The sequence below is a fragment of the Triplophysa rosa genome, linkage group LG8, assembly GCF_024868665.1.
Source record: "Triplophysa rosa linkage group LG8, Trosa_1v2, whole genome shotgun sequence".
In the NCBI taxonomy this organism is placed as follows: domain Eukaryota; kingdom Metazoa; phylum Chordata; class Actinopteri; order Cypriniformes; family Nemacheilidae; genus Triplophysa; species Triplophysa rosa.
Window position 1 is genome coordinate 13,329,117 of NC_079897.1, and position 24,504 is coordinate 13,353,620.

The 24,504-nt window shown below is 39.8% G+C and overlaps 2 protein-coding genes across 3 annotated transcripts in view; one reads left to right on the forward strand and one right to left on the reverse strand.

Annotated features, from left to right (window-relative positions):
- The window catches only part of dnah5 (dynein, axonemal, heavy chain 5), a 186,372-nt gene that overhangs the window by 157,150 nt on the left and 4,718 nt on the right, over positions 1 to 24,504 (reverse strand). Inside the window, exons 2-11 of the mRNA XM_057339812.1 lie at positions 5,470 to 5,604; positions 5,297 to 5,381; positions 4,275 to 4,414; positions 3,700 to 3,918; positions 2,947 to 3,084; positions 2,613 to 2,789; positions 2,372 to 2,485; positions 2,035 to 2,142; positions 1,832 to 1,954; positions 1,311 to 1,526 (exon numbers count right to left, since the gene is read on the reverse strand). Of these exons, the coding sequence (XP_057195795.1) occupies positions 1,311 to 1,526; positions 1,832 to 1,954; positions 2,035 to 2,142; positions 2,372 to 2,485; positions 2,613 to 2,789; positions 2,947 to 3,084; positions 3,700 to 3,918; positions 4,275 to 4,414; positions 5,297 to 5,381; positions 5,470 to 5,604 (1,455 nt within the window). The remainder of the gene's footprint in view (positions 1 to 1,310; positions 1,527 to 1,831; positions 1,955 to 2,034; positions 2,143 to 2,371; positions 2,486 to 2,612; positions 2,790 to 2,946; positions 3,085 to 3,699; positions 3,919 to 4,274; positions 4,415 to 5,296; positions 5,382 to 5,469; positions 5,605 to 24,504) is intronic.
- Positions 16,499 to 17,782, forward strand: LOC130557786 (uncharacterized). Of its 2 annotated transcripts, XM_057339811.1 has the most exons (3): positions 16,499 to 16,937; positions 17,000 to 17,201; positions 17,280 to 17,495. In XM_057339811.1, exons 1-3 carry the CDS (start codon positions 16,761 to 16,763, stop codon positions 17,306 to 17,308), a joined length of 408 nt encoding a protein of 135 aa, XP_057195794.1. In that variant the 5' UTR covers positions 16,499 to 16,760; the 3' UTR covers positions 17,309 to 17,495. The 2 variants fall into 2 exon arrangements, with proteins under 2 accessions (XP_057195794.1, XP_057195793.1); XM_057339810.1 differs by having other exon boundaries at positions 16,499 to 17,201; positions 17,280 to 17,782.

Genomic DNA, 24,504 nt, shown 5'->3' on the forward strand with positions numbered 1-24,504 from the left:
TACATTGTGGCATAAATCAATAACTTTACTTTAAAATGGTTGTGTTAATATTATTACAAGAGCATATGAAGTGTAGTGTACACATAGCAGTATCTTAAATCCAACAAAATTAGCAATATATTAATACACCGCTACTGTGCATAAAAATATTAAAAATGGCTTTTCACCCATTTTTAAACAAATAAAACTAATTCATAGAGGTTGGACCCGCAACCGCCCCGCACCCGCAGTAATTAAAAGAACACCCGACCTGACATCCGACAGCAGCACTAATTTTATTCCATACCGGACCTTACCAGTTTGACAAAAATGCCGCAACCTGAACCGCACCCGCATTACATCTACAAGATGTCGACAAAACCATTTATTTTCTCACGAAATAAGCAACAAAATATTAGGAATTCCTGGTTAATGCATTTTTAAATATGCAGTAACTCAATATTTCAGAGTTTTGGGAAAAGATCAAACCAAGAGTAAATCCACTAAAATATTGTTAGCTAACAGTAGCTATTCTATATTTGATTAGTGATTTATGAAATGTGCTTTGATTTATTAAATATTTGTTAAAAAATAGCCTACATTGTTCATGTGATATTAACAATAGTTTCCCTTACCTTTTTTCTGTAAAATTATACCAAAGCCACTAAAAACTAAACTGCCATCAAGGCTAAATAAAGCTTAATGCAGAAAAGGGACCAGGAGCATTATGAGATAAAAAGTTTATTTAAATTGTGATAAGAGTATCGAGTCCTCACTAAAGCTGTCCATCAGTTGCACGTGATTGGCTAGAATGCTCAACGCTGCAAAGAGCGCTGCAATTAGAAACCAGCTTTTCAGACAGAGCTTCAACACAAATAAGCAAAGGACTGTGTAAAGCAGCTTCGTATCAGCTGAGGTGAGTCAAAATAGTCTTGGCTACTGGATCCGCATTCCGCCCGTGCATATTATTTACATTTGCATTTTATGCATTTGACAGACGCATTTATCCAAAGCGACTTACATTGCATTGTACTATACATTTGTTTCGGACTATTTGCAATACCCTGAATCAAACGCATGACCGTGGCGTTGCTAGCGCCATGCTCTAACCACTGAGCCACAGGATAGCTATTATTTTCCGGCCCGCAAATGACATATGAATAATTATACCACCCATTTCATCAAATATTAGCGGTTTACCCAACAGGTACCCGCGGGTGCCCGTCAGCGTGTAAGACTCTGGGTTTGTTATTATTATCTTAAGTATGTTTTCAACTATCTTGTGTAAAAATCTCTAAATAAACCACTGTGATTACAGTACGTCATGATACCTGAAATCTGGTTGCCATGGTTTCCAGACCCTCTATTTTGGAGTCCTGCAGGGCATTGTAGGTTGTGATAGTATTGAACATGTCCAGGATTTTGTTCAGGCGTCGCTGAAACGTGTCAAACTTGCCAAAGATGTACATCTCACTGAAGTCAAACTGACGCTCATCTGGTTTCATCTCCAGCTGCTTCTTCATTTTCTGGAAATTTTTCTGATACTCCTGACACATTGTGAACAAAGACTCGTGTTTACATTTATTCACAGGGTCAAGACTTTTTTCTGAAGAAACTCAAAGAACATCCTATGTTTTATTTTTGGACAGTCCTCCTGGAGCAACCAGGTGATAACTGGTGAATCAGGGCTCGAACTTAAAACCTTTCAATCACCAATTTACACTGTAGAGCTTTAAAAAAAAATTTGACAACAAGCGAAATGTCATACAGCCCTCCAGTTAAAAATGTTAGTGCCGGTATCTTGTCCTTAATTGTATACAAGCACATCTTCCAGTTAAATGGCATACAGTACCTGATTCAAGCGAATGGCAGCTTTGAGTTTCTCAGATACCACGTCCTGATGCTGATTCCATATGGTTGCCGAGCCGTTTTTTGTGATGTAGGCCTTGCAGGCGGTGATCATCTGATTTGTAACCTGAGAAGAAAGATGATATTTTCAGTCTGAAGTATTTAGGCGGTGAAAGAAATGCTGTTATTTAGGCCGTCAGCTCTTACCTTGACAAAAAGGGAGGTGATTTTCTCGGAGGTGTTGTAATAACGAGAGACGCTGTGGATCATCCGAATGGCATTTATGAGGCCAGGAATGGCTTCCACCATAGACACCTATATAATAACATGTGTAATAGTAAAAAAGTGTAATAAACACTTTATAAACTAGTTACAACAATGTAATAGGCATTATAACATCCAGATTTTATTATGTATAGTATCTATATACACAATATATACTATATAACATAAGATGATGATGTGATATTGAAACTGTCCTTTATCAAAAAGTGTAAAAACAAATAACCATATGGCTTGGAAAGCACAGCCGAATAAATCTTACAGGGTTGCTGTTGTACAGTGGGTCACAGAATTTCTCCAGTGTGTTCAGGTACTTCACATTGTCTTTGGCCTCATTTGCTGCATCAGTGATCCTGATGTCTAGTTCTCGCCAAACCTGCAGGGGCAAATTACAGATTATATATAATTCACAAAACTATTAAATAACAAAAAAATTAACACATTTATGTTAATGAAAAATCCTATTGAATTTTGAATGTTATTATAAAGGAATATCAGCCCACCTTAATTAGTTTAGATTTGGCTATAATAAGAACCCCAAGCACAGCTTTGACATCTGAACTCTTCAGCTCGTCGAGCAGGTAGTGAAACCGTGACATGCGTTTCTTCCAGTGGTCCAGCTCCGCGCGGGGACCCAGGTCATCTGCCTCTTTTCTCAGCTGATCGCTTTCTGCCAGGACCTTCCATCACAGTTGAATGGTGAAGACATCACAGAGGAGATCAAATTATAATAATTACTAATGTATCACTAACCCATAGTCCTATACAGTATATTAGCATTCACATACAATAAGTTCTATAGATCAAATTAACAAAATATTTTTAAAGTTGAAAGACCTGTTCGATCTGTTTGATCCAGGTTTTCATGCAGGCTTCAATCCTCTCTAGAGCCTCTGTGCTATTGGCTGCAGCTATGTAATCTGATGGGCCTTTCAATGTCTTCAACTCGAAAGTGTCACACTGTTTGAGGTTCACCTTAGATATTAAACAGATGTTTTACAGATGTTACAACACTTTGAACAAGCTTTTATAGATAGTAAAGATACAAGTTATGATCTATGTGCAACAACTGTGATAATGTCAATTCCACAGGCAATACAACACATGGCACTACGTAAAGCTTGAGGTTTTGTTACAGTACAGCACTTAATAAATACAACTTTAAAATTAGTTAAAATTACTGAAAAATGGTTTAAACTTTTAAAAACGTAATAAAAACCACATTACGACAATAACAATAAAATATGTTGGAATGTTAAAAGATAATACATAAAATATGGATATAATGATAAAATATATTTTACAGTCATATAGCCTTATGAAAAGGGCCAACCTTTCCCACCCCCAATTCAAGATCTTTTATATCCTGAAGAAGATTCTTGGCAGAGCACTCAAAACAAGCAAGAAAAATGGCTTTCCATTTCCAATATTTCATCTGCCTGACCATGTCCACAATTCAATTCATTTTGGAGGAACGCTGGATCGATATAACACTACAGTAGGGTGCGTCAGTGTGTGCGTTTGTGTGTGTTTATGTGCCACTATAAAAGTGTGCCTCTCTTTGTCCTTTTGTATGTCAATGTCTGAGACCTTTTCCTGCAGGCACTCCTGTGCTCCGGCTAAGACAGACACAAAGCTGTCCAGAGAGCTAATGAAGTCCTGTTTGACAGCCTGAGCCTGCGGGTCTTCCGGCTCTCCCCAGCCATCGTTCATATTCCTCAGAGCGGGGATGTAGATCTTGGACAGCAGCTGCTCCACGCTTTTCAGCAGACCCACACCCGTAGCTTCCAGCATATTAAAGTTCACATCCTATTACAGCAATCGGAGAGGACAAACGATAAAAAATGAAAAAATAAAATGAGAGAAGAATTCACCAAAGAGTTATGACAGTTTCAAAGTCCACAGTGAATTTAACAAAAGTCACTATTTTCTCACTATTGTGCATGGCTCACTAGACAAAATGTTAAATTCATTTCTAAGTCGCTTTGGATAAAACAGTGTTCTGAATGAATAACTGTGAATGTAATGTAAATACTTTTTACACGCTGATGTTGAAGCACAAAACAGAAAGAATAGATATGAGACATAATTGACATGATAAATGAATAGTGAGAAATTTCTAGAATGGGGTAGAATTTCACACATTGTCTCTTGTGTCAGATTACCTTGTGGATATTCTCTGATGTGATTGGCTTGGAGGTGTTTGCCCGGGTGAAAAACACACAAATACCAATCAGGGCCACATCTGTGCCCTCCGTCACAAACACTTTGGCTTTTTTACTGCGATTCGTTGATGAGGCCGCAGCTACCAAAACAAAAATAGACCACAGTTTATGTTTAACAAAACAATCCTGATTTGAACAAAATACAGTTTTAATAATCATAAGGCTGCAAAATATTTCAAAACTATGGAAATATTGTAAATGTGCTTATAGTAAAATGCATATCAGAACTGTGCATAATAACTAAATGATTTTAATACTTTTTTATAGTCAAACTAGTTTCAGACGTATGTGAAATGTATGTTGATCAAATACCTTTTAGGTTTTCAATATATTTGAATAAAGTACAAACTGAAACTTAAAGTATTATCGTGTAGCACATATTCACATCACATTTTTCTTCGATATCGTGCAGCCCTAATAATCAAACATGTAATTCATCAGAACTTAATACGAGGTTTAATATCTTGAAACTTGCCAAAAAACTATATTTTTTTCATAGTGACAATTAAGCCTTTATTTTATGATGTTTTTCAATTGTTTTTTTTGACAATCAAGCCTGAATCACATTACCAAAATGGAAAAAAATCTCTCATTATTTTAATGTCCAAAATAATATTCCAAACCTCAGATGTCCATATTTGCTGTTTTTCAGGAAATAGAAAAAATACTTTTAAATTAATAAATACTGTGCTGTCAGTATTTTTAAAACTTTTTAATACTTTTTTGGTTAGATATTTGCAAACCCCAGTGACAAACATAAAGGGTGACTAATAGTAATGATTCACAGCAAAAAAAATCACAGAATATGGAGATACAAGGGTTCCAAAAAGACAGCAGCGATATGTTTAATTTATAGATCTTGCATATCTTTTCATTTGCTCATTTTATTCATTATCATGAATTTTTTATGTTTTGATATGTGCCAGATGTTTTTATAAGATCGTTTCATAGACTTCACTAACCAGCTTCCACAGGCTCCATATCCTGATAGTACAGTATGAGGTGAGGACGGCCATCGACAGCAAAGAACTGCTCTATCCGCTCAATCTAAAAATCACACTGAGGAATGTTAGTAATGCATGACCGCCTTTCAAGATGATAACATGTTGTAGTGTGTTTTTGGAATCCTGTTAACCTGTGTTCCCTCCAGGATGGCATCCTCCACCTCACTCTTCTCCAGCCCAATGCAAGAGGACACAATACTGAGGATATAGTCATGTCTGCCGTCCAGCTGTGCTCTCTTAGCCTCCCGTTCTTCCTTTAGCTTTTGCTGTGATACAGTAAATGTGTCAACTTTAGCATATATATATACTGTATATATATATACATGACAATCAGGGAGTACTCAAAGCTTGCATGATTAAATCACATTGATGTTAGTAACTAATGGGATAGAAGCTACTCTAAGGCCTAGTCCACATGTCCTTGGGTATTTTTATAAAGAGAGTTTTTCCTTCTTCGTTTAAAAAAAACCCGCGTCCACACGAAAAAGCAAAAATACGCTATAAAGCGCTGTCAAAAGCATGCCAAACCAACAGGAGGCTATATAACCCTAACCATAAAGCCATGTTGGCCGATCAGAAGCCTGGAATCTGACATCAAACAAAGGAGATAGCGGATAGCATTCCAACGTCATACACCACGACCAGTGTTGGGTGTAACTAGTTACTAAGTAATTAGTTACTGTAATTTAATTACTTTTCCCTTGAAAAAGTAAAGTAAGGGATTACTCTTATTTTTTCTGTAATTTAATAACAGTTACTTCTGCTGTAATTAAACTAAATACTGTGTGTAATATATGTGTGTGCAATAGTGGAATTGTCATCAAAATTTAAAGTCTAACTTTAAAATGCATGCTTTAATGTATCATTCTCACAATTGTAATACTTTGGTCATATTAATAAGAATACTTTATTTTGTTTTATATTATTTATTTGAATGAATTAAAAGAGCTGTTTCATGTCATTTTGTCAGGAGGGTGAGGAACAACCCAATTGCAGGCAGGGATGAAGGGGTTAACACGAAATACTTTAATACAAACAAAGAACAAAACAAAAACCCACGAGGGGGGTAACGAGGACCAGACTAATATATATACACAGACTCAAACCAAAAACTTTCCACGAGGGGAACACAAAAACAGCAGGACAAGAATAAACTAAAACTCACACGACACAACGTCTCACAGACAGGCAAGGTAATCCAAGGGACCACAGAACACAACCAAAGACATCTTAAACAATGACCGAGCACAGGACAAAGAAACATGAGGACATTTATAGGAGAGACAAACGAGGGATAATGACACAGGGCAGGTGGGAAACATTAGACACGGCAGGGAAGCAATACATGAAACGAGAGGGGAGGGGCCAAAGACAAGACACGAGAAAGCACATGGGATGTAAAAACATAAACAACTCATGGCTTTCTCACATAAAACCTAAGGCTTTGCCACGACTTTGCCAAGACCAAGAAATCCATGACAAGATAAAGCAGAGTCGTGACATCATTTACCAATCAAGGTTTATATAGTATATAGAAAATAATTAGTAATAAGTAATTAAATACTTTTTGGAGCGAGTAATTTGTACAGTAATCTAATTACACTATTGAATATGTAATTAGTAACTAGTAATTAATTATTTTTTCAGAGTTACTTACCCAACACTATACACGACAACACTGAAATCGGAGTTTCTAAAAATCTTCACACTGACATTACTTTTCAAAAAAGTTCGGTTTCAGTGACCGAGTACTGCGTTCGCGTGTGGACGAACGGCCAAACCGCACAGAAAGAACTGCAGTTTTGAAAATACCCGTGTTCGTGTGGACAGGGCCTAAGACTCTGATCAAATACATAATTAAATGACATTTACAGTACATTAGGTTGCATTTACATGCACTAACAAAGATGCTCTCCTCCATGCAGTAATACATAAACACATGCATTAATCAAGAGTTTCGCTCTGTCAGAGTTTAGGAAACTTAATGAACTTCTCAATCATGTCTGAATCAAGTATTGACATATTAAGATTTTCTACTAGAATTGCTAAATTAAAAACATACAGACAGACCCAAATAGGACAGTTGCTGACACTTATAATCATAATGCCTTAAAGTGATGGTTTACCCAAAAAATAAAATTATTTCATTGTTTATTCACCCTCATTTAATTTCAAACTTGTATCACTTTCTTTCTTATTCAGAACACAAAAGGAGATGATTTAAGAATGTTGGTAACTAAACAACATTGGCCCCATTGACTCCAATTGTATGGACACAAAACAAATGAGACATTTCTCAAAATATCTTATTTTGAGTCATATACAGGTTTTGAACTTCATGGGTGTGAATTTTTTTTTTTTTTTGGCTAAACTACCCTGAGACAATACCAAGGTTTCTTCAGAAACTGTAGACAAGGCACACTACACACTACTTGTCTTGCATGTGTCATGGAAAAAATCAAGTTTGATCGCACTCTCGTTTCTGTCTAGACAACAAAATCTCAAAAACTATATTTGTGAGTTTCTGTCTTATGAAAATATGTAATACCAACTTACAGAACATATTTTGAACCAAAAGCCCATAAAAATGTGATCCCAAAACATGCGTCTATAGTCTTTTCATTATTTAACAGTTTAATAGACCAACAGAAAAAAAACCATACAGTACAACTCAAAATAAAAAGTATTGCAAACATGGCAGCAAGGGAACAGGGAGTCATACATACTTTTAAAGCAGCAATTTGACTATTGGAGATGATGGACGAATGCAGTTCAGCTTTAGATCTCCTCGATTTCTGCTCACCCATACCATCCATTAGATGTTACATATAGTTAGTCCAGTCAGAAGATAGTTAGTCTATTATGATGTCTGATCTTTGTCCAAGTGGAAAACATAGGACTAATAATTCCAACCCGACAGTTACATGACCAAACGCCCAAACGGAGAAAAAACAAAAGAGGTTTTCATTGGACGACCTTCGCACACCTGACCTTCACAACGGCTCTGTCGTGTCTCTAGTTTTCCCAAGACAGTAAAAACTGAGACGTTTTAGGGCCCCCATACAGAATAAAAGAAACGCGGCTGAACAAAGCTCTTAATGGGCAGAGCAGTCTTGGCCCCTCAAACCAGACCGAGACAGTAAAAGTTGCTTAGCTGGGGTGCTAGGTAACACTGTAAAAAACAAAAATGAGCCAAAAAACTAAGCTACATTTTGTGGGCTGGATACAGATGCTCAAGAAACGTGTTTGTATTTTAGTTCATGTGTTATAAAGGAACTTTACTAAGTCTTCGTTTCAAGGGCCACTTTCTTGAACAATCTAAGACGATAAACATTTCAAATTAAGTTTCCTGACAATACGTGTAACCAAATATTGCCGTTCACACCAAATAGATGCTTTGAGACTAAGCCAACTTATTTTTTTCTCCTGTAAATTGTTCAAGGAACCTCAAGACAAATACAGATTCAACAGTTAGATTGATAGTTTTACACAAAAACGATCATTCTTTTATCATGTATTCTTTATCATCTCATTTTAAACCTGTGTGACTTTTTTCTTCTGCTGAACACAAAAGAAGATATTTTGAAGAATGTTGGTAACCAAACAGCATTGGCTCCCATTGACTTCCATTGTATGGACACAGAACCATTGAGACATTTCTCAAAATATCTTATTTTGTGCTCCACATAAGACAGAGTCTGACTAAAGCCCTATTACCACGGGATTAGTATTATTTGGGGACCTCGTGTGATTTAGAAATTACCTCCCCACATCTGTATTTCATGTGGCACATTCGCACAGGATAAGTAAAGCCTGTGATTTTACTAAAATTTAAGGACTTATTTCCCAGATATGATGGTAAGGCTTTGCGTATAGTTTGTATATATAGTTGCACCTGTCAGCATTTCAGACCCGCGATCGCGTTCTAGGATCTCCCTCTGTCAGTTCACGATCAAGTTACGGGAGTTTCACGGGAGAAATAACAAAACGGGAGACTCCCGGCCAAAACGGCAGTGTTGGCAGGTATGATATGACCCAGCACCTGAAATACTATCAAAACACTTCAACACAGCCTCCATTATTCACGAACGGTGGATAAAACCTTGAAAAATGATTTACAAGCCCACCAAATCATAGAGATGCTGATTCGCAGGGGACTAATATTATCACAGGACCTTGGTGTTCGTCAAAAAATATGATAGGTAATTTGCAGGGGAATTTTTTCTTTAAAAATTACAGACATGGCCGATTCACGCAGGAATAAGATCACAGACAACCTCCGCAATTATTACAAATGACTAGAGGTCCCCAGGTAATACTAATCCCGTGCGAATAGGGCTAAAGACATTATCCTAAGTAATTCTCATGGTTTAACAGATTTTCCAACAATGATTTCTGATTTCTGACATCTGATTTCACCTCTCGTGAAAGTCTTTATTTTGACGTTCGCCAGCCCAGTGCACTTGCACGAGAGAATACGATGATTAGGAGATACACAAGAAAGAACCATCATATTTTACAGTAAGTCTTGGGTTTAGGGTTCCTGAACAACTTTTCATTGTGCAAATTAACGTTAGGCTCCATTAGCATGATAATCAATTGAATAAGAGAGATTGGTTCCTAACATACATTATGTTTACATAGGGTCGTAAATTAACAGAGGCCTTGGAAAAATTATACCAAGGTGAAAAAAATGCCATCCAAATGCAAGATAAAAGGTATTGAAGATATTTCACTGCATAATAAACTACGACTGTCGCTGTCATGCTACGTGGTGCAATACGAAGTACACAACGAAGAAGATAATCCAATATACACATTTATTCCAAATACTTCCAAGGAGAAAACGAATGAGCATCCACACACACAGGGTAACACAAAATAATAACCGGCAATTGAACTAAGGAGAAGACAAGGCTTAAATACACGATGAACGTAATCATGGAGAACAGAAACAGGTGTGAAGCTGAACTAATTAACAACCATAGAAACTAATGAACAAACACAGGCAAACGGGAACACAGAACAAAACCAAAATTGAACAAAACACAACTGTGACAGGTCTTGTCTGCCCCTGTCTGCCTCCCGGTGTTTTACTCTGCCGTTTTCCACCTGGACTTCACTTCCCAAGATCTTCCACGCTCCCTCACCCTCATCACATGAACTATATAAAGACTCACGCTGCGCCGAAAATGAGTATGGTTCATGAATTCTCAATATGTGTTCTTGTCTGTACTTGTGTTGTGTTGACTTGTGTGAACTTGTGACGCTATATTTCCCGACATGCTTTGCGCAGCAATGGCAATGGAGCAGTAAAACACCCGCCCAACGCAGCCTCACCTCGGGAAGTGCTTCTGGGAATCTCACGGCTGGCTCTGATGTCCTTGTAGTGATGTAGTTAAAACATGAGATATAATCAATTTTGGGTATATGCTTACAGGCAATCTTTGGTCTTATAACTCTATTATTTGTTTCTGAGAAAATCGTTTTAACTGATGGCAAAGTTAAGTTTCACTTTCTATTTTTGATTTAATGTTGAACCGGAGCCTACTGGAGCAACGTTACTTTTGACTAAATTATTTGATTGTTATATTCTCTATTGTACAAACTTCCTAGACTTTATAATAAGCATTGTGTTTTGCATCATATTTCATTTTATTCTAAACAAAATCAGACCAGTCATGTTGCCAGAATCACATATTAATATTTTAAAATAAAAACGACAGGAAGCACTATTGTGTTTTGTCATTTTATTTAATTTAATTTCGTTTAAACCTAAAGCTACATTAAAATAAATAGGCTATTAAGTGAAATAGCATTGCATGTATTTGACTGAGTGAAGCATCAAGTACTCTGGTGTTCCATTTCTAATATAACCGGACTGTGCCTTCTGTCCTCACGAGTTCAAACTCCCGAGTCTGAACTTGCCAAGTCCGATCTAGCAAGGACACAAGTCCATTCTTTGCTTTCTTGGAATTGAGAAACGGCCAGTATGTCCAAACCTCAGTATGCAAAAAACAGTAGTCAAGAAATACCCGGATGGTCTACTACTTCCGCCGAGATTCGTGAGTGTTGATCGGATGGACACTTCTGTCAACCCCTGACTCCACCTGCCAGGCATCCCCTGCCTCTGCTTGCAAGGCTTCCCCTGGCTCCTCCTCCGAGGATTCCCTTCAGGCCACTGCAGTGGCTGGCGTGGCTCTGCCGCTAGCTTGCGCCTGGGCGGCGGCCTCATCCCTGGACTTTCCCCAAATATATTTTGGGGGTGCCAGTGTCGGGCTGAAGTGGCCCTCCCAGTGTTCCCCAACATGGCCACGAGGATCGGAGAATGCAAGCGTCCTCTGTATGCCGCGGTCGTGCTAACTGTGAACAGCCTCCTCGCCACGACCATGGTGGCCGCCACCCCCAGCACTGCAGCGTCACGACCACGGCGGTCGTCATCACCAGTTCTCCCGCTCCAGCGTCACGGCCAAGATGGCGGTCTGGCTCTCGGTGTGGGCAGCACCCCTGTGGCCACCCGAACTGCCTGCACCTCCATTGATCACCGGGCGTGCATTCATTGTGCAGAGTAGCAGGACTCTTTCATGTACTGTATAACCTTGAGTCATTGAGGGTTTTAGTGGAGTTGAATGTTCTTTGATTGTTTTCTAAATATTCCCGATCTTGCAGTCTTCTGTAATGAGTGCCTGTTGTTTTATATTTATGACACATGTCATGCTCCTCAGACTAATTTCAGTTTAAAAACAAAACAGCCTTAAACTTTTCATCCTTTTTATTTTTTTATAATTTTAAAATGTACTTTATGCACTTAAAATTATTTTTTAATAACATTAGACAATTGTTTTGTAAACAGTTATGGCACATTTGAGCAGCATTAAACAGTCTTAATAAGCCATCGAAGATGCAACCTCTGCAGTTTAAAGATGGCTTTTGTTGTCTATGTATCATTATTCTTATTGGTTTAATTAATTGATTAAATGTACTGTAAGTATTTGATATAAAAGACAATGCATTAACGTTTAATACGTTAATAATAAAAACTGCCCTTTGAAAAAAACAACATTAAAAACTAGATTTTTTCCACAGGGGGACTTTAATGAAGAATCAAGATTTACAGCCCATCTTAGGGTCACACACCACACAAACAGCGGCTAACAAGCCTGGGCAGGCTGAAGCTAACACAGCAATTGACCTCGGCAGCTAATGGGAGTGTTGGGTTAGTGTGGGAATGACCAACACATTCTCACTCCCGACTCGTCACATATTGACGCTCGGTCAGCGCCCTTCGGCGTCACTTTTGAACACGCAGGGTACCCCTTTGGCGTCGTTTTTCGACGTGAAGGGCACGCGAATTTTACCGTTATTATGAAAATGTATATTAGATATAATTTGCAATGATGATGTTTCGGGGTTTAATTTAAGTTTAATGGCCAGGATAATTGTGTTTACATGACGCTATTCAGACATTTTCACAGTTTGAGCAAGTAATGTAACAGTTTATTTATACAAGCAGCCACAATGTCGTTCAAAAATACAGATATTCCAAGGGTACCAACGCGAAACGATCGATTTGTATGAGGAACAGATGCGAAAGCAATCACCGTCGCCGTAAATCTCAAATCCAGTGAAGGAACGACGTTCAAATATTGCCGCCAGAGGAAGTTACGTCAGCTTCGATGCCATTGGCTCTCCCGTGTCTCGTGACCGATCGCGTCATTTCGTTGGCTTTGATGAGACATGGCATCTTCATGTAAAGTTATTGTACGGCTTTGGTGCAAAAAGGTCTTCGAAACGAGTTGTTTGTTATATTTTGTAATGCTTTTGGTCAGTTTGTGCAATAAATACCTGTGACTGTACTTTTATTCGCGTGTTGTGTTTTAAATGGCTGAGAAGTGGTTAGGGTTAGGGTGAGGTTGGGGTTAGGTGCTACGAAATATTTAAACCATAAATAATTATGAAATGCTAAGAATTGCACGCATCTCGGTCTGGCGCATTTAGCAAATAGCAACGCAGTTCCCTGTTCTTCGAAAAACGACGCCAAAGGGGTACCCTGCACGTTCAAAAGTGACGCCGAGGGGCGCTGACCGAGTGTAAATATGTGACGAGTCGGGAGTGAGAACGGGTTGGAATGACAGGCTAGTGCTCCATCAAGCATGATGGCCAAAACAACTGGAAATAAATGATAACGCCTGAACGCCAACGATCTCCTAGCAACACAACACACCAGACAAATAAAAGGGTAACCTTAGTGCCGGAGATTTTCTAGATGAGCAAACAGTGATCTCATGCATCAATCTGCAAATGGACGTGACAGCCCATAACAACATAGAGTATCGCTATTTTTGTTCAAGTGATTTCAGAGCAAATATGACAATCATAATCTTTTTGCATTTTGTGAATTATGGATGTCAAGGTCTTGGATTGAGAATAATTGTCACAATGATTGACAAGTTAACCAAATTCTTAAAGAAGTCAAACAATTGAACAATAATGACATTTTAGGCGAATGCCAACATGATTTCATGCTAAATATTTTTAAAGACATTGTTTCTAGGAAGTCATTCTTACAGCTTTAAAGCAGATGTAACACACAGTTTCTGCCAATCTCATATTAATCTTGAGTACCTATAGAGTATTGCATACTTCGTATCTTTGAAGAGTATTTTGTTCGATCACATTTATAAAAGAGAGATACACCTGTATGATTATTTCCGAAAACAGACAACCTCCACGTGCCGGGGGGGGTGTGGGTTAGGATACTAAAGTTAATACTTTATGGATACTAATCCCTGCATAACTGTTGATTCACTATAAATTTGTGTGTTGTGTACCTTATGCACGTACCAGTGGCGGATCTAGGTTTTTTTTAAAGCAGAGGGGGGCCAAGTATAGTGCGCAATTCTTTTTCATTTTTCAATTGCTGCTGGTGTAATGGAGGCCAGTGAGAGAGAGCTGTGCAAGTAAAGCTCACTCCCCGAATGCGGTCTTTAGCCTCATCTCCCATCTGGACCGACGCCAGTTCGAGGCCCGTGCTGAGCGGGGCGAGTACACTGGCATTACCAGATTTCTGAACAAAACACAAGATGAGTTAGGTTAGAGAATGATGCAGGTTTTTGATGATAAACAGAGATTTAGGGTGGGTTGCACCAACAAGGATTAGTCTTAAATCTGGCCAACTTTATGGAGATGCAGATTTCATTTTCCAACAGGACTTGGCACACACAGTGCCAAAGCTACCAGTACCTGGTTTAAGGACCATGGTATCCCTGTTCTTAATTGGCCAGCAAACTCGCCTGACCTTAACCCCATAGAAAATCTATGGGGTATTGTGAAGAGGAAGATGCGATATGCCAGACCCAACAATGCAGAAGAGCTGAAGGCCACTATCAGAGCAACCTGGCCTCTCATAACACCTGAGCAGTGCCACAGACTGATCGACTCCATGCCACGCCGCATTGCTGCAGTAATTCAGGCAAAAGGAGCCCCAACTAAGTATTAAGTGCTGTACATGCTCATACGTTTCATGTTCATACTTTTCAGTTAGCCAAGATTTCTAAAAATCCTTTCTTTGTATTGGTCTTAAGTAATATTCTAATTTTCTGAGATACTGAATTTGGGATTTTCATTAGTTGTCAGTTATAATCATCAAATTAAAAGAAATAAACATTTGAAATATATCAGTCTGTGTGTAATGAATGAATATAATATACAAGTTTCACTTTTTGAATGGAATTAGTGAAATAAATCAAATTTTTGATGATATTCTAATTATATGACCAGCACCTGTATGTGGTTTTGGCACACTTTCATGTGAATGCCATGTTAACTAAATACTCGTGTAAAAACTCATGTTTTTCACATGGAATTTCAGGGTTACAAAAGTTGTCTCTCTGCACAACTAAATCACCTTGCTGATGGGTCCTCTGTTCTATTGGACTTTCTTCATTCTCTAAGCTTTTGTGCATTTCTGACACTTTTTCAGAAGCATCTGCTTTCTCCAGCCTTGACTATTATCTTTAGTTTTCTTATTAAAAAAGGACATTATCCTTAGAATTTTTCTCTTCATTTTAACTGCAAATGGAAAATTATGAAAATGTGTAAATGAAACCTAAAGCTCGACTCTCAAATACACCACAAGTAATATACAGGACAGTATAGAATAAACTGTATTGATTACTTGAACTCTGCTAATTCCTTGGGAATGACAGACCATTTATTTTAATTATAAGGCAAAAGTGCATTTTATCAAACACTCACCCCAATAAATGTAAGTTGCATTTGATCTCATTTCATTAACAAATAAAATGTCTTTAGTGCGTTACACGTTCTCTGGCAGCAGCTGATTCTTTGTATAGGCACGAGTCACGACTGCTTTATATGTAGATTTAACATGCGCAACACCGGAAAATATAGGTCAGTATTTTAATATGATGTGTAACGATATGCATTTTCGTTGTATTTTTACAAAATATTTCCATTACCTGTATGATGTAGACGTAATCTTGCTGAAGCCGCACAGACTCGACATTGTTTGTAATGAGCGATATGCTTGCTTGCGTAATCTTCCTTTTGGCACACAAGCATCGTTACTGCCACTCGCAGGACAAACTGTGCATTGCACCCGAAATTGCTCGGTTGTGGTAAAAAATTCCAGAAACGATTCCAGATTTAGGGGGTCCCCTCAGGCCCCCCCCAGAACCGCCCCTGCTTCTAGAGGTCTATATGACATCTGACAGCAGACGTCTCAGAGATGTAGGGCAGATGAGCAAACAGCATCTGCCAGATGTCTTGCAGATGAAAATGCAGACATCAAATAGATGTCTGCCAGATGTACGTGTGCTATCAGGGACCTCAGGCGTAGGTGCTGCCGCCAACAGCCTCGAACACTACCGAGGATGACCCCCGGAAACGCATACACCTACCAGGGCCGCTCGCGACAGAAAAACATACTGAAAGCAGTGATTTCTATTTATGCTTTGACAGCCGCGAGACCGCGCCGAACACTGTAGGTGTGTGTTAGAAGTCTGGAATGGTGAGAAAACATTGTGCTTTGTACGCTTTTTTCTTTACACCAACCTTTTAGGTCTTTAGCAGGTTAAGTTTGAATCCTGTCTGGCTAGCGCGCAGAGAGTAAGCGGTCTTTTGTGGCTGCTCTGTTTGCTGAGAGCGCGTGGTTTGAGTCGGAGCTCTTTCAAATTTATTCTTAATACATCGTTTATTCTTGTTATATCTTAAGACTTGTGTTTTAAATTGTTATCCTCCGAGGGTAAAACATATCCTTAAATATATCCCATACCAAAATCGTATTTAAACGCACAGATAATTTATTTTTATCGGATCACTCGCTATTAGCCTCAGGCTGTTAGCATTCCCAGCCTGCCTGCTTACTGCTTAACACACTGTTCTCATTATTAAATCACTGATGGCTAATGTTTCAGATGTGTCTGTACCTCTGTGTGCAGATGAGGAAACGATCGCACTTCAGTCGGAACTGGAGGCTGTGGAGAAGCAGATCCAGGATCTACTAGAGAAGCAGTCACGGCTGCGAGAACGAAAAACGGCGCTGGAAACATCCAGAGCCGACGCTCGCAAATCCGCGGTAAGTTTTCATCGCGATTTTAATACTCCTTCCACTTCTACTCCGCGTGTTTCTCTGCACAGAGCCCAGGCTTCGAGAACACGGTCAGCCCAAATGAACTTCACTCCTGCACCGGCACAACCACGGCGAAAGGCGCGAGCCAGGACTGGAGCGATGACCCAACCGCCGCCACCGGTCTTCGAGATCCCGACCAGGAACCGCTTTGCCGCCCTCTGCGAGACGGAATGCAACGCTGTGGTCATCGGAGACTCAATCGTCCGGAACGTACGCGCTTCCTCCACTAAAGGTAAGGTGCACACTCATTGTTTTCCTGGCGCCCGTGTTCTTGATGTCTCTGCGCAGGTACCTGCGATCCTGAAGGACGATGCTAACGTCGGAGCTGTCGTGCTGCACGCGGGGGCGAATGACGTCAGGATGAGGCAGTCGGAGATCCTGAAGAGGGACTTCAGGAGTCTGATCGAGACGGTACGCAACGCATCGCCCACAGCGAGGATCATCGTATCAGGGCCGCTTCCTACCTACCGACGAGGGAATGAAAAGTTCAGTAGACTATTTGCTCTAAATAAATGGTTGATGTCATGGTGTATTGAACAGAAGCTGCTCTTTGTTGATAATTTTGATCTGTTCTGGGAGCGACCTAGGCTCTTCCGCCCTGACGGCCTGCACCCCAGCAGCATCGGAGCGGTTCTTCTGTCTGACAACATCTCAAAGACGCTACGCACCGCTTGACTACGTCTCCCAGCGGTAAGTCAAAACTTTAACCATAGTCTGTGTTCCTCCCACTCATCTGTTATAAATGTTACTGCTTCCAAATGCATAGAGACTGTGTCTGTCCCCCGAATAATACTACAAAATAACAAAATAGCCAAATCTCAGAGAAAAAATCTAATCGTGATTAAACCTGAGGACAATGTAATAAACGACCAAAACAAACTCATAAAGTTCGGCCTACTTAATATTAGATCACTAAATTCAAAAGCAGTTATTGTAAATGAAATGATCACAGACAACAATTTTGATATGCTTTGCCTTACCGAAACCTGGCTTAAACCAAATGATTATTACGGTCTAAATGAGTGTACACCACCAAGCTACTGTTATATGCATGAGCCACGTGCGGTTGGTCGAGGTGGCGGTGTCGCAACAATTTTTAGAGACTTTCTTACTGTAACTCAGAGAACGGAGCATAAATTTAAATCATTTGAAGTGCTTGCGTTGAACATAATTGTTCCAAACGAAAGTAAAAAACCATTGCTTTCTTGTACGTTGGCTACAGTGTATAGACCCCCTGGTCCCTACACTGATTTTCTGAAAGAGTTTGCGGACTTCCTATCGGACCTATTGGTTAACGTTGATAAAGTACTAATTGTCGGAGACTTTAATATCCACGTAGATAGTGCTAACGATGCATTAGCAGTGGCGTTTACAGAGCTATTACACTCTTTTGGAGTAACACAACACATCAATGGACCCACTCATCGATTTAATCATACACTAGACTTGATTATATCTCACGGAGCCGATCTAACCAATATAGATATTATACCTCAAAGCGACGATGTCACTGATCACTATCTTATAACATGTACACTGCGCACTGCAGAAATCAGCCGTTTAACTCGTTATCGACAGGGTAGAACAATTACCTCGACTACTAAAGATAGTTTCGCAAAGAGCTTGCCAGATCTGACTCCTTTAATAACCATACCAATAAATACAGAATCGCTCGATGACATGACCAGCAAATTGGGCACTATTTTCTCTAATACATTAGAAGCTGTCGCACCTATGAAGTCAAAAAAGATTAATGAGAAAAACGCAGCACCATGGTACAATAGCACCACTCGCGCCCTTAAAAGAGAAACACGTAAACTGGAGCGCAAATGGAAACAAACCCAATTAGAGGTCTTTAAAATTGCGTGGAAAGAGAGTGCAAACTGTTATAAAAAGGCACTAAAAGCAGCAAAGGCTGAGCACCTCCGTAACCTCATAGAAACTAACAAAAACAATCCAAGGTTTTTATTTAGTACAGTTGCTAAACTAACAAATAAACAGACTTCACCTGACCTGGGTATTCCGCCGCACCTTGGTAGCAATGATTTCATGAATTTTTTTACAGAGAAAATCGAAAACATACGAGACAAAATAGTAAAAACTCAACCTCCAAGTCTGTCCTATAAATTAGTACCAACCATCGCCCCAAAAGAAAGGCTACAGTGTTTTTCACCTATAAAACAGGAAGATTTAATTAAACTTATTGCAACATCTAAACCTACAACTTGCTTATTAGACCCCATACCAACTAAATTATTAAAAGAGTTATTACCCGTTGCAATTGAGCCCATTTATAACATTATCAACTCGTCAATTAATCTAGGCCATGTCCCAGGAGCCTTTAAACTGGCCGTCATTAAGCCTCTTATCAAGAAACCAAACTTAGACCCCAATGAACTAGGAAACTATAGACCGATTTCAAATCTCCCTTTCCTGTCTAAAATACTAGAAAAAGTAGTGTCCACTCAGTTGTGCTCTTTCTTACAAAATAATGACATACACGAAAAATTCCAGTCAGGCTTTAGACCGCATCATAGTACTGAAACTGCGCTCGTTAAAATTACAAACGACCTGCTTATAGCATCAGATAAAGGTAACATCTCACTCCTAGTCCTGCTCGACCTTAGTGCTGCGTTCGATACTGTAGACCATAAAATACTTCTAGATCGCTTACACAATTATACCGGTATTCAGGGACAGGCACTACAATGGTTCAGATCTTACTTATCAGACAGACATCAATTTGTCCATTTAAATGGGGAATCATCAAATCTAACGCAAGTAAATTATGGATTACCTCAGGGATCGGTTTTAGGACCCTTGCTATTCTCCATATACATGCTGCCCCTTGGAAACATTATTAGAAAACATGGAATTAGCTTCCACTGTTATGCAGATGATACTCAGCTATATATCTCATCAAGACCAGATGATTCCTTCCAACTATCCAAATTGGCAGAGTGCATCGACGATATAAAGCATTGGATGACTTGTAATTTCCTTCTTTTAAATTCTAATAAAACAGAAATATTACTTATCGGACCAAAGACACGTGAGCAGAATATTTCGGATTATGACCTGCAAATTGAAGGCTGCACTGTTACTCCAACAAATACAGTTAAAGACCTTGGCGTTATATTAGACAGCAACCTGTCATTTAAAAATCACATCTCAAATGTCACAAAAACAGCCTTCTTCCACCTTAGAAATGTTGCCAAATTGCGAAATATTTTATGTGTGGCTGATGCAGAGAAGCTTATTCATGCATTTGTGACCTCAAGACTTGATTACTGTAATGCACTGCTTAGTGGTTGTCCTGCATCATCAATAAACAAACTACAGTTAGTTCAGAACGCAGCTGCCAGAGTTCTAACCAGGTCCAGAAAATACGATCACATAACCCCAATGTTATCAACCCTTCACTGGTTACCCATTAAGTATCGTATTGACTTTAAAGTTCTTTTAATTACTTATAAAGCCTTAAATGGTTTAGCCCCTACCTACATAACAGAGCTTCTACCACACTACAACCCATCACGCTCTCTAAGATCTCAAAACTCCAGACTTTTGATAACACCTAGAATAACTAAATCCACCAAAGGGGGTAGAGCTTTCTCATACGTAGCACCTAAACTCTGGAATAGCCTCCCCGATACTATTCGAGGGTCAGACACACTCTCCCAATTTAAATCTAGATTAAAGACACATCTTTTCAGCCAAGCATTCACTAATACATAGCTAATGAACAGCAGCTACGCTAATTATTCTCTTTCTGTTTCTGCCCTCGCCTCGGGATGCCCATCCCGAGGTAGGGAGAGATTCCGCCAGGCCCAGATGAACGTCATATGCCCATCCACAACTAGAGATTACGCCAGCTACATCGGAAAATCCCGTGCCATCCTCCTGCGAGAGCCTGCGGACTGACTGACCATCCAGCTCCATCCAAGGCAATTCCATCACCACCCAAGAAAAAGGCGACCATCTGGCCGGCCCAGCTCAGACAATTCCATCCCCAACCGAGAGCAAAGACGGACTACCTGTCACATAAATGCTAAATTTACAATACTTGGTATTTAATGCTAAACTTACATCACACGACAGCAGTTTGAAGTTATGGCTGCACTCAGTGACTTTGATTGGAGGTAGCTGGGTGGGTGTTGTAGGGAGTGGGGGGGCTTGTTGGTTGTGGTTCGGGGCGTTTCATTTGTTGGGACTGTGTGGATCTGGTCTGGTTGGTCTTGTTTTGTGGTCGATGTCGGACAACAGAGGAATAAAGTTAATTATGCCATTACTACTTTTCCCTGGTTGTTCCTCTGTTGTCTGTTGTTGATCGCGGAATGAGACCGGGTTGGACCTGCACGGTTTCGGCGGGTGGGGCTTCCTGGGTCGCGGCTCGTGGGCTCTCCCTGTTCTTCGTGGACGTTGCTCGGTGGCTTTGGTCGGGGTCACTGAGTGCAGCTATGACACGTCAGAGGAGATCTGGCCCTCCCGGCTGAGCCTGGTTTCTCCCGAGGTTTTTTTTTCTCCATTATTCAGCATTGGAGTTTGGGTTCCTCGCCACAGCAGAGCAGTGCAGTGTTGGCTTGCTCACCGGGAGACTGCATTTATTTATTTATTTATTCATTTATTTATTAGATATTATTTATTATAATGATCTTGCTTGGTCTATAAACACCATGCACTGTGCTGTGTTTTACCTTTCTGTGTTTTTCTTATTTGCTCCTGTAAAGCTGCTTTGGAACAATGCACATTGTGAAAAGCGCTATATAAATAAAATTGAATTGAATTGAATTGCTCGAATGCCTCCAACTGCATGAGCGTCTACACCACAAACACAATCCGGTCGAATACGTATTCGAATTCTTCTGGAAGTGGTAGAAAGTCGACAAGCTCAAAACGTTCACACCCCGTTTACATCTGTATTTAAAGGGGAACTCCGACCAAAAATGAAAATTCTGCCATTAATTACTCACCCTCAAGTAGTTTAACATCTGTAGGACCTCTATTTTTCCCAAAAACGCAAATTAAGGTAGTTTTGGAAGATTTCTGACTCCTTAGATTGCAATGCAACCAATCTTCAAAGCGCTGAAAGTGCATAAAGACATTGTAAAATTGTCCATGCGACTCTGGTGGTTCAGTATAAATTAAAATAATGCGACAAGGATACTTTTTGTGCGCAAACAAACGAAACTAACAGCTATATTCAAAAACATCCTGATTTGAGTGTTAGTTTCCAGCGCGCGTTCCCGAGAGCCACACGACAGTGTATCTGGTGTCAGCATCGCTCGACGCATGCCCGTTCTGACGTAGAGCCTGTGTGGTCAGAACGCGCATGCATCGAGCGATGCTGACACCGGGTGCACTGTCATGTGGCTAGTGTGTTTGGTTGCGTTGCAATCTATGGAGGAGTCAGAAAGCTTCCAAAACTTCCAAAACTACCTTAATTTGCGTTCTGGGGAAAAACGGAGGTCCTAGGCATGTTAAACTATTTTAGGGTGAGTAAGTAATGGCAGAATTTTGGTCGGAGTTCCCCTTTAAAGTTAGCCACTTGTGATCCAATCGACCAAAACGCATATCAGGTGTAGGCTGCAGAGGCCCTGAGAGGACAGGGGAACTTCAGGGGCCCATAAGATTTCAACTGGGGCCAGTGCCCCTCTGGCCCCACCCCTAGATCCGCGTTCATGACCGGCATCTTTTAACGCTGGGACTGCTCCATCTATCAGTTTGAAACAATCTGCAAATCCAACGTTATATCCACCGTTTATATAACATTCCTCACCGAAATGCAGTAAACAAACAAACACAGCTGAACTTTGTGAACGAAGGAGCACATTGATAGGCGTGCTCTTTCTTCCACTCTCCATGGTTGACGCGTGGGCATGCTCTTTCATCTCGCTCTCGCGGGTTGATGCGTGGGCGTGCTTTTCTGAGAGAATTGTCCAATACGGGACTAAGAAAAGTTGTTACGAAATGGAATTTCATATTCGAAAAAAACTTTTGACAAGTTGACCATGTCAAGCATGAGAAGCCAGCAGGTTTAACATAATAAAGAAGTCAAAATGCATGAAACACTGTGGCTGTACCTCACTGTACCTCACAATAAGCATTTCAATGTACTTGCTGTCACCATCTGTACACATGACAAATAAACTTGAAACTGTCTCTTTAATAAACTGTGTTTTGTGGTGCTTGCAGGTATGGAGCACAGCCAGGATACATGGATGTTACTGTCATGCTGTTGTCTGAAATAAATTTATCAGAGCCAAACTACAGCAAAATATAGCTGACCAACTGCAAACATATAACTGTTTTGACACAATTATAAACAAATGAGACATAAACAACGTAATAAAAAGTCTGCAACAGAATTGGAGTAAAACCAATCATGAATAAATAAGTTTTGCATTATTAACAAGGTAACTTTCATGCTCTTTAACAGTTGGCCTCGTGTCTAATTTAGATTTAGACAATTTAGAAAATTGTGAAAAGAAGGAAAAAGAATAACAGGCCCACAGTAACATGAATTACAATTCATGAAACACACAACTTTAGCACATTGCGCGTCACACACCAACTCTTCGTATCGAAACATTGAAAAAGCGATGTAAACATGAGAAGCAAGGGTTCTTACCTTGCTTTGAAAGTCGGGCGTTCGGGGTAGCATCGCTGCCCTGATCGCAGCCACGCAACCAATTATTTTCCAGTTTTTTTAAACACTACATGAGATCGCACAGCAGAACCGTGTGTTCCCACAGGTAAGTGATTAAAATCTTACTTAATTTAAGACACAGTTTCTAAACTGTCCTATAGCGTTGGGTGACCACCTGCCCTCACTGGAGGTCTTCTCAGATGTCACCTATGACATAAATGGCCCATTGTTGTTAGGGTTAGGTAGGAGTAGGAGACTGAACGAGGTGCAGGGTAAGAGGGAATCTTTACACCCCTAAACAATCCAACACTATACTGTATGCATCAATGAGACCCTCTCAATGCAGATTTGTTGAAAAAGGGCATCCAGACAATTGAATGCCCCAGGAACATATGACCATTCACAGCTTGTTGAAGTGAGCCACAGCACAGACTCATGAATATGAATGAACTGTATTCTCATCTGAAACTGGGTTAGGATCAGGTTATTTTAAACCTGCGGAAATAAGGTCCAAAAGCAAGTTAAATTATATAATAAATCAACAACTGTGCAAATAAAGTCAACTACCATATACTGCACACAGCTGAAATTTGGCTTTATATTATATAAAGAAGACGAAAATTGTCATGTTATGCAGTTGCTAGGATGTAAGGGGTTTCATTTGGGGATGCATGGTAGGCGTGATATTATGGCCATATCAATATCGGCCGATAATTCGTAACTTTTCATATTATCGGTAATATATCAACCTGATAATAAAAGCATTTCAGAAAAAAAAAATTGTTTTCGGCAGTCAATGTTTTAAAATAAAAGCAGTTGTCCACTTTTTGCCTTTTGTTTCAGGCTCAGAAAAATGTATACTAA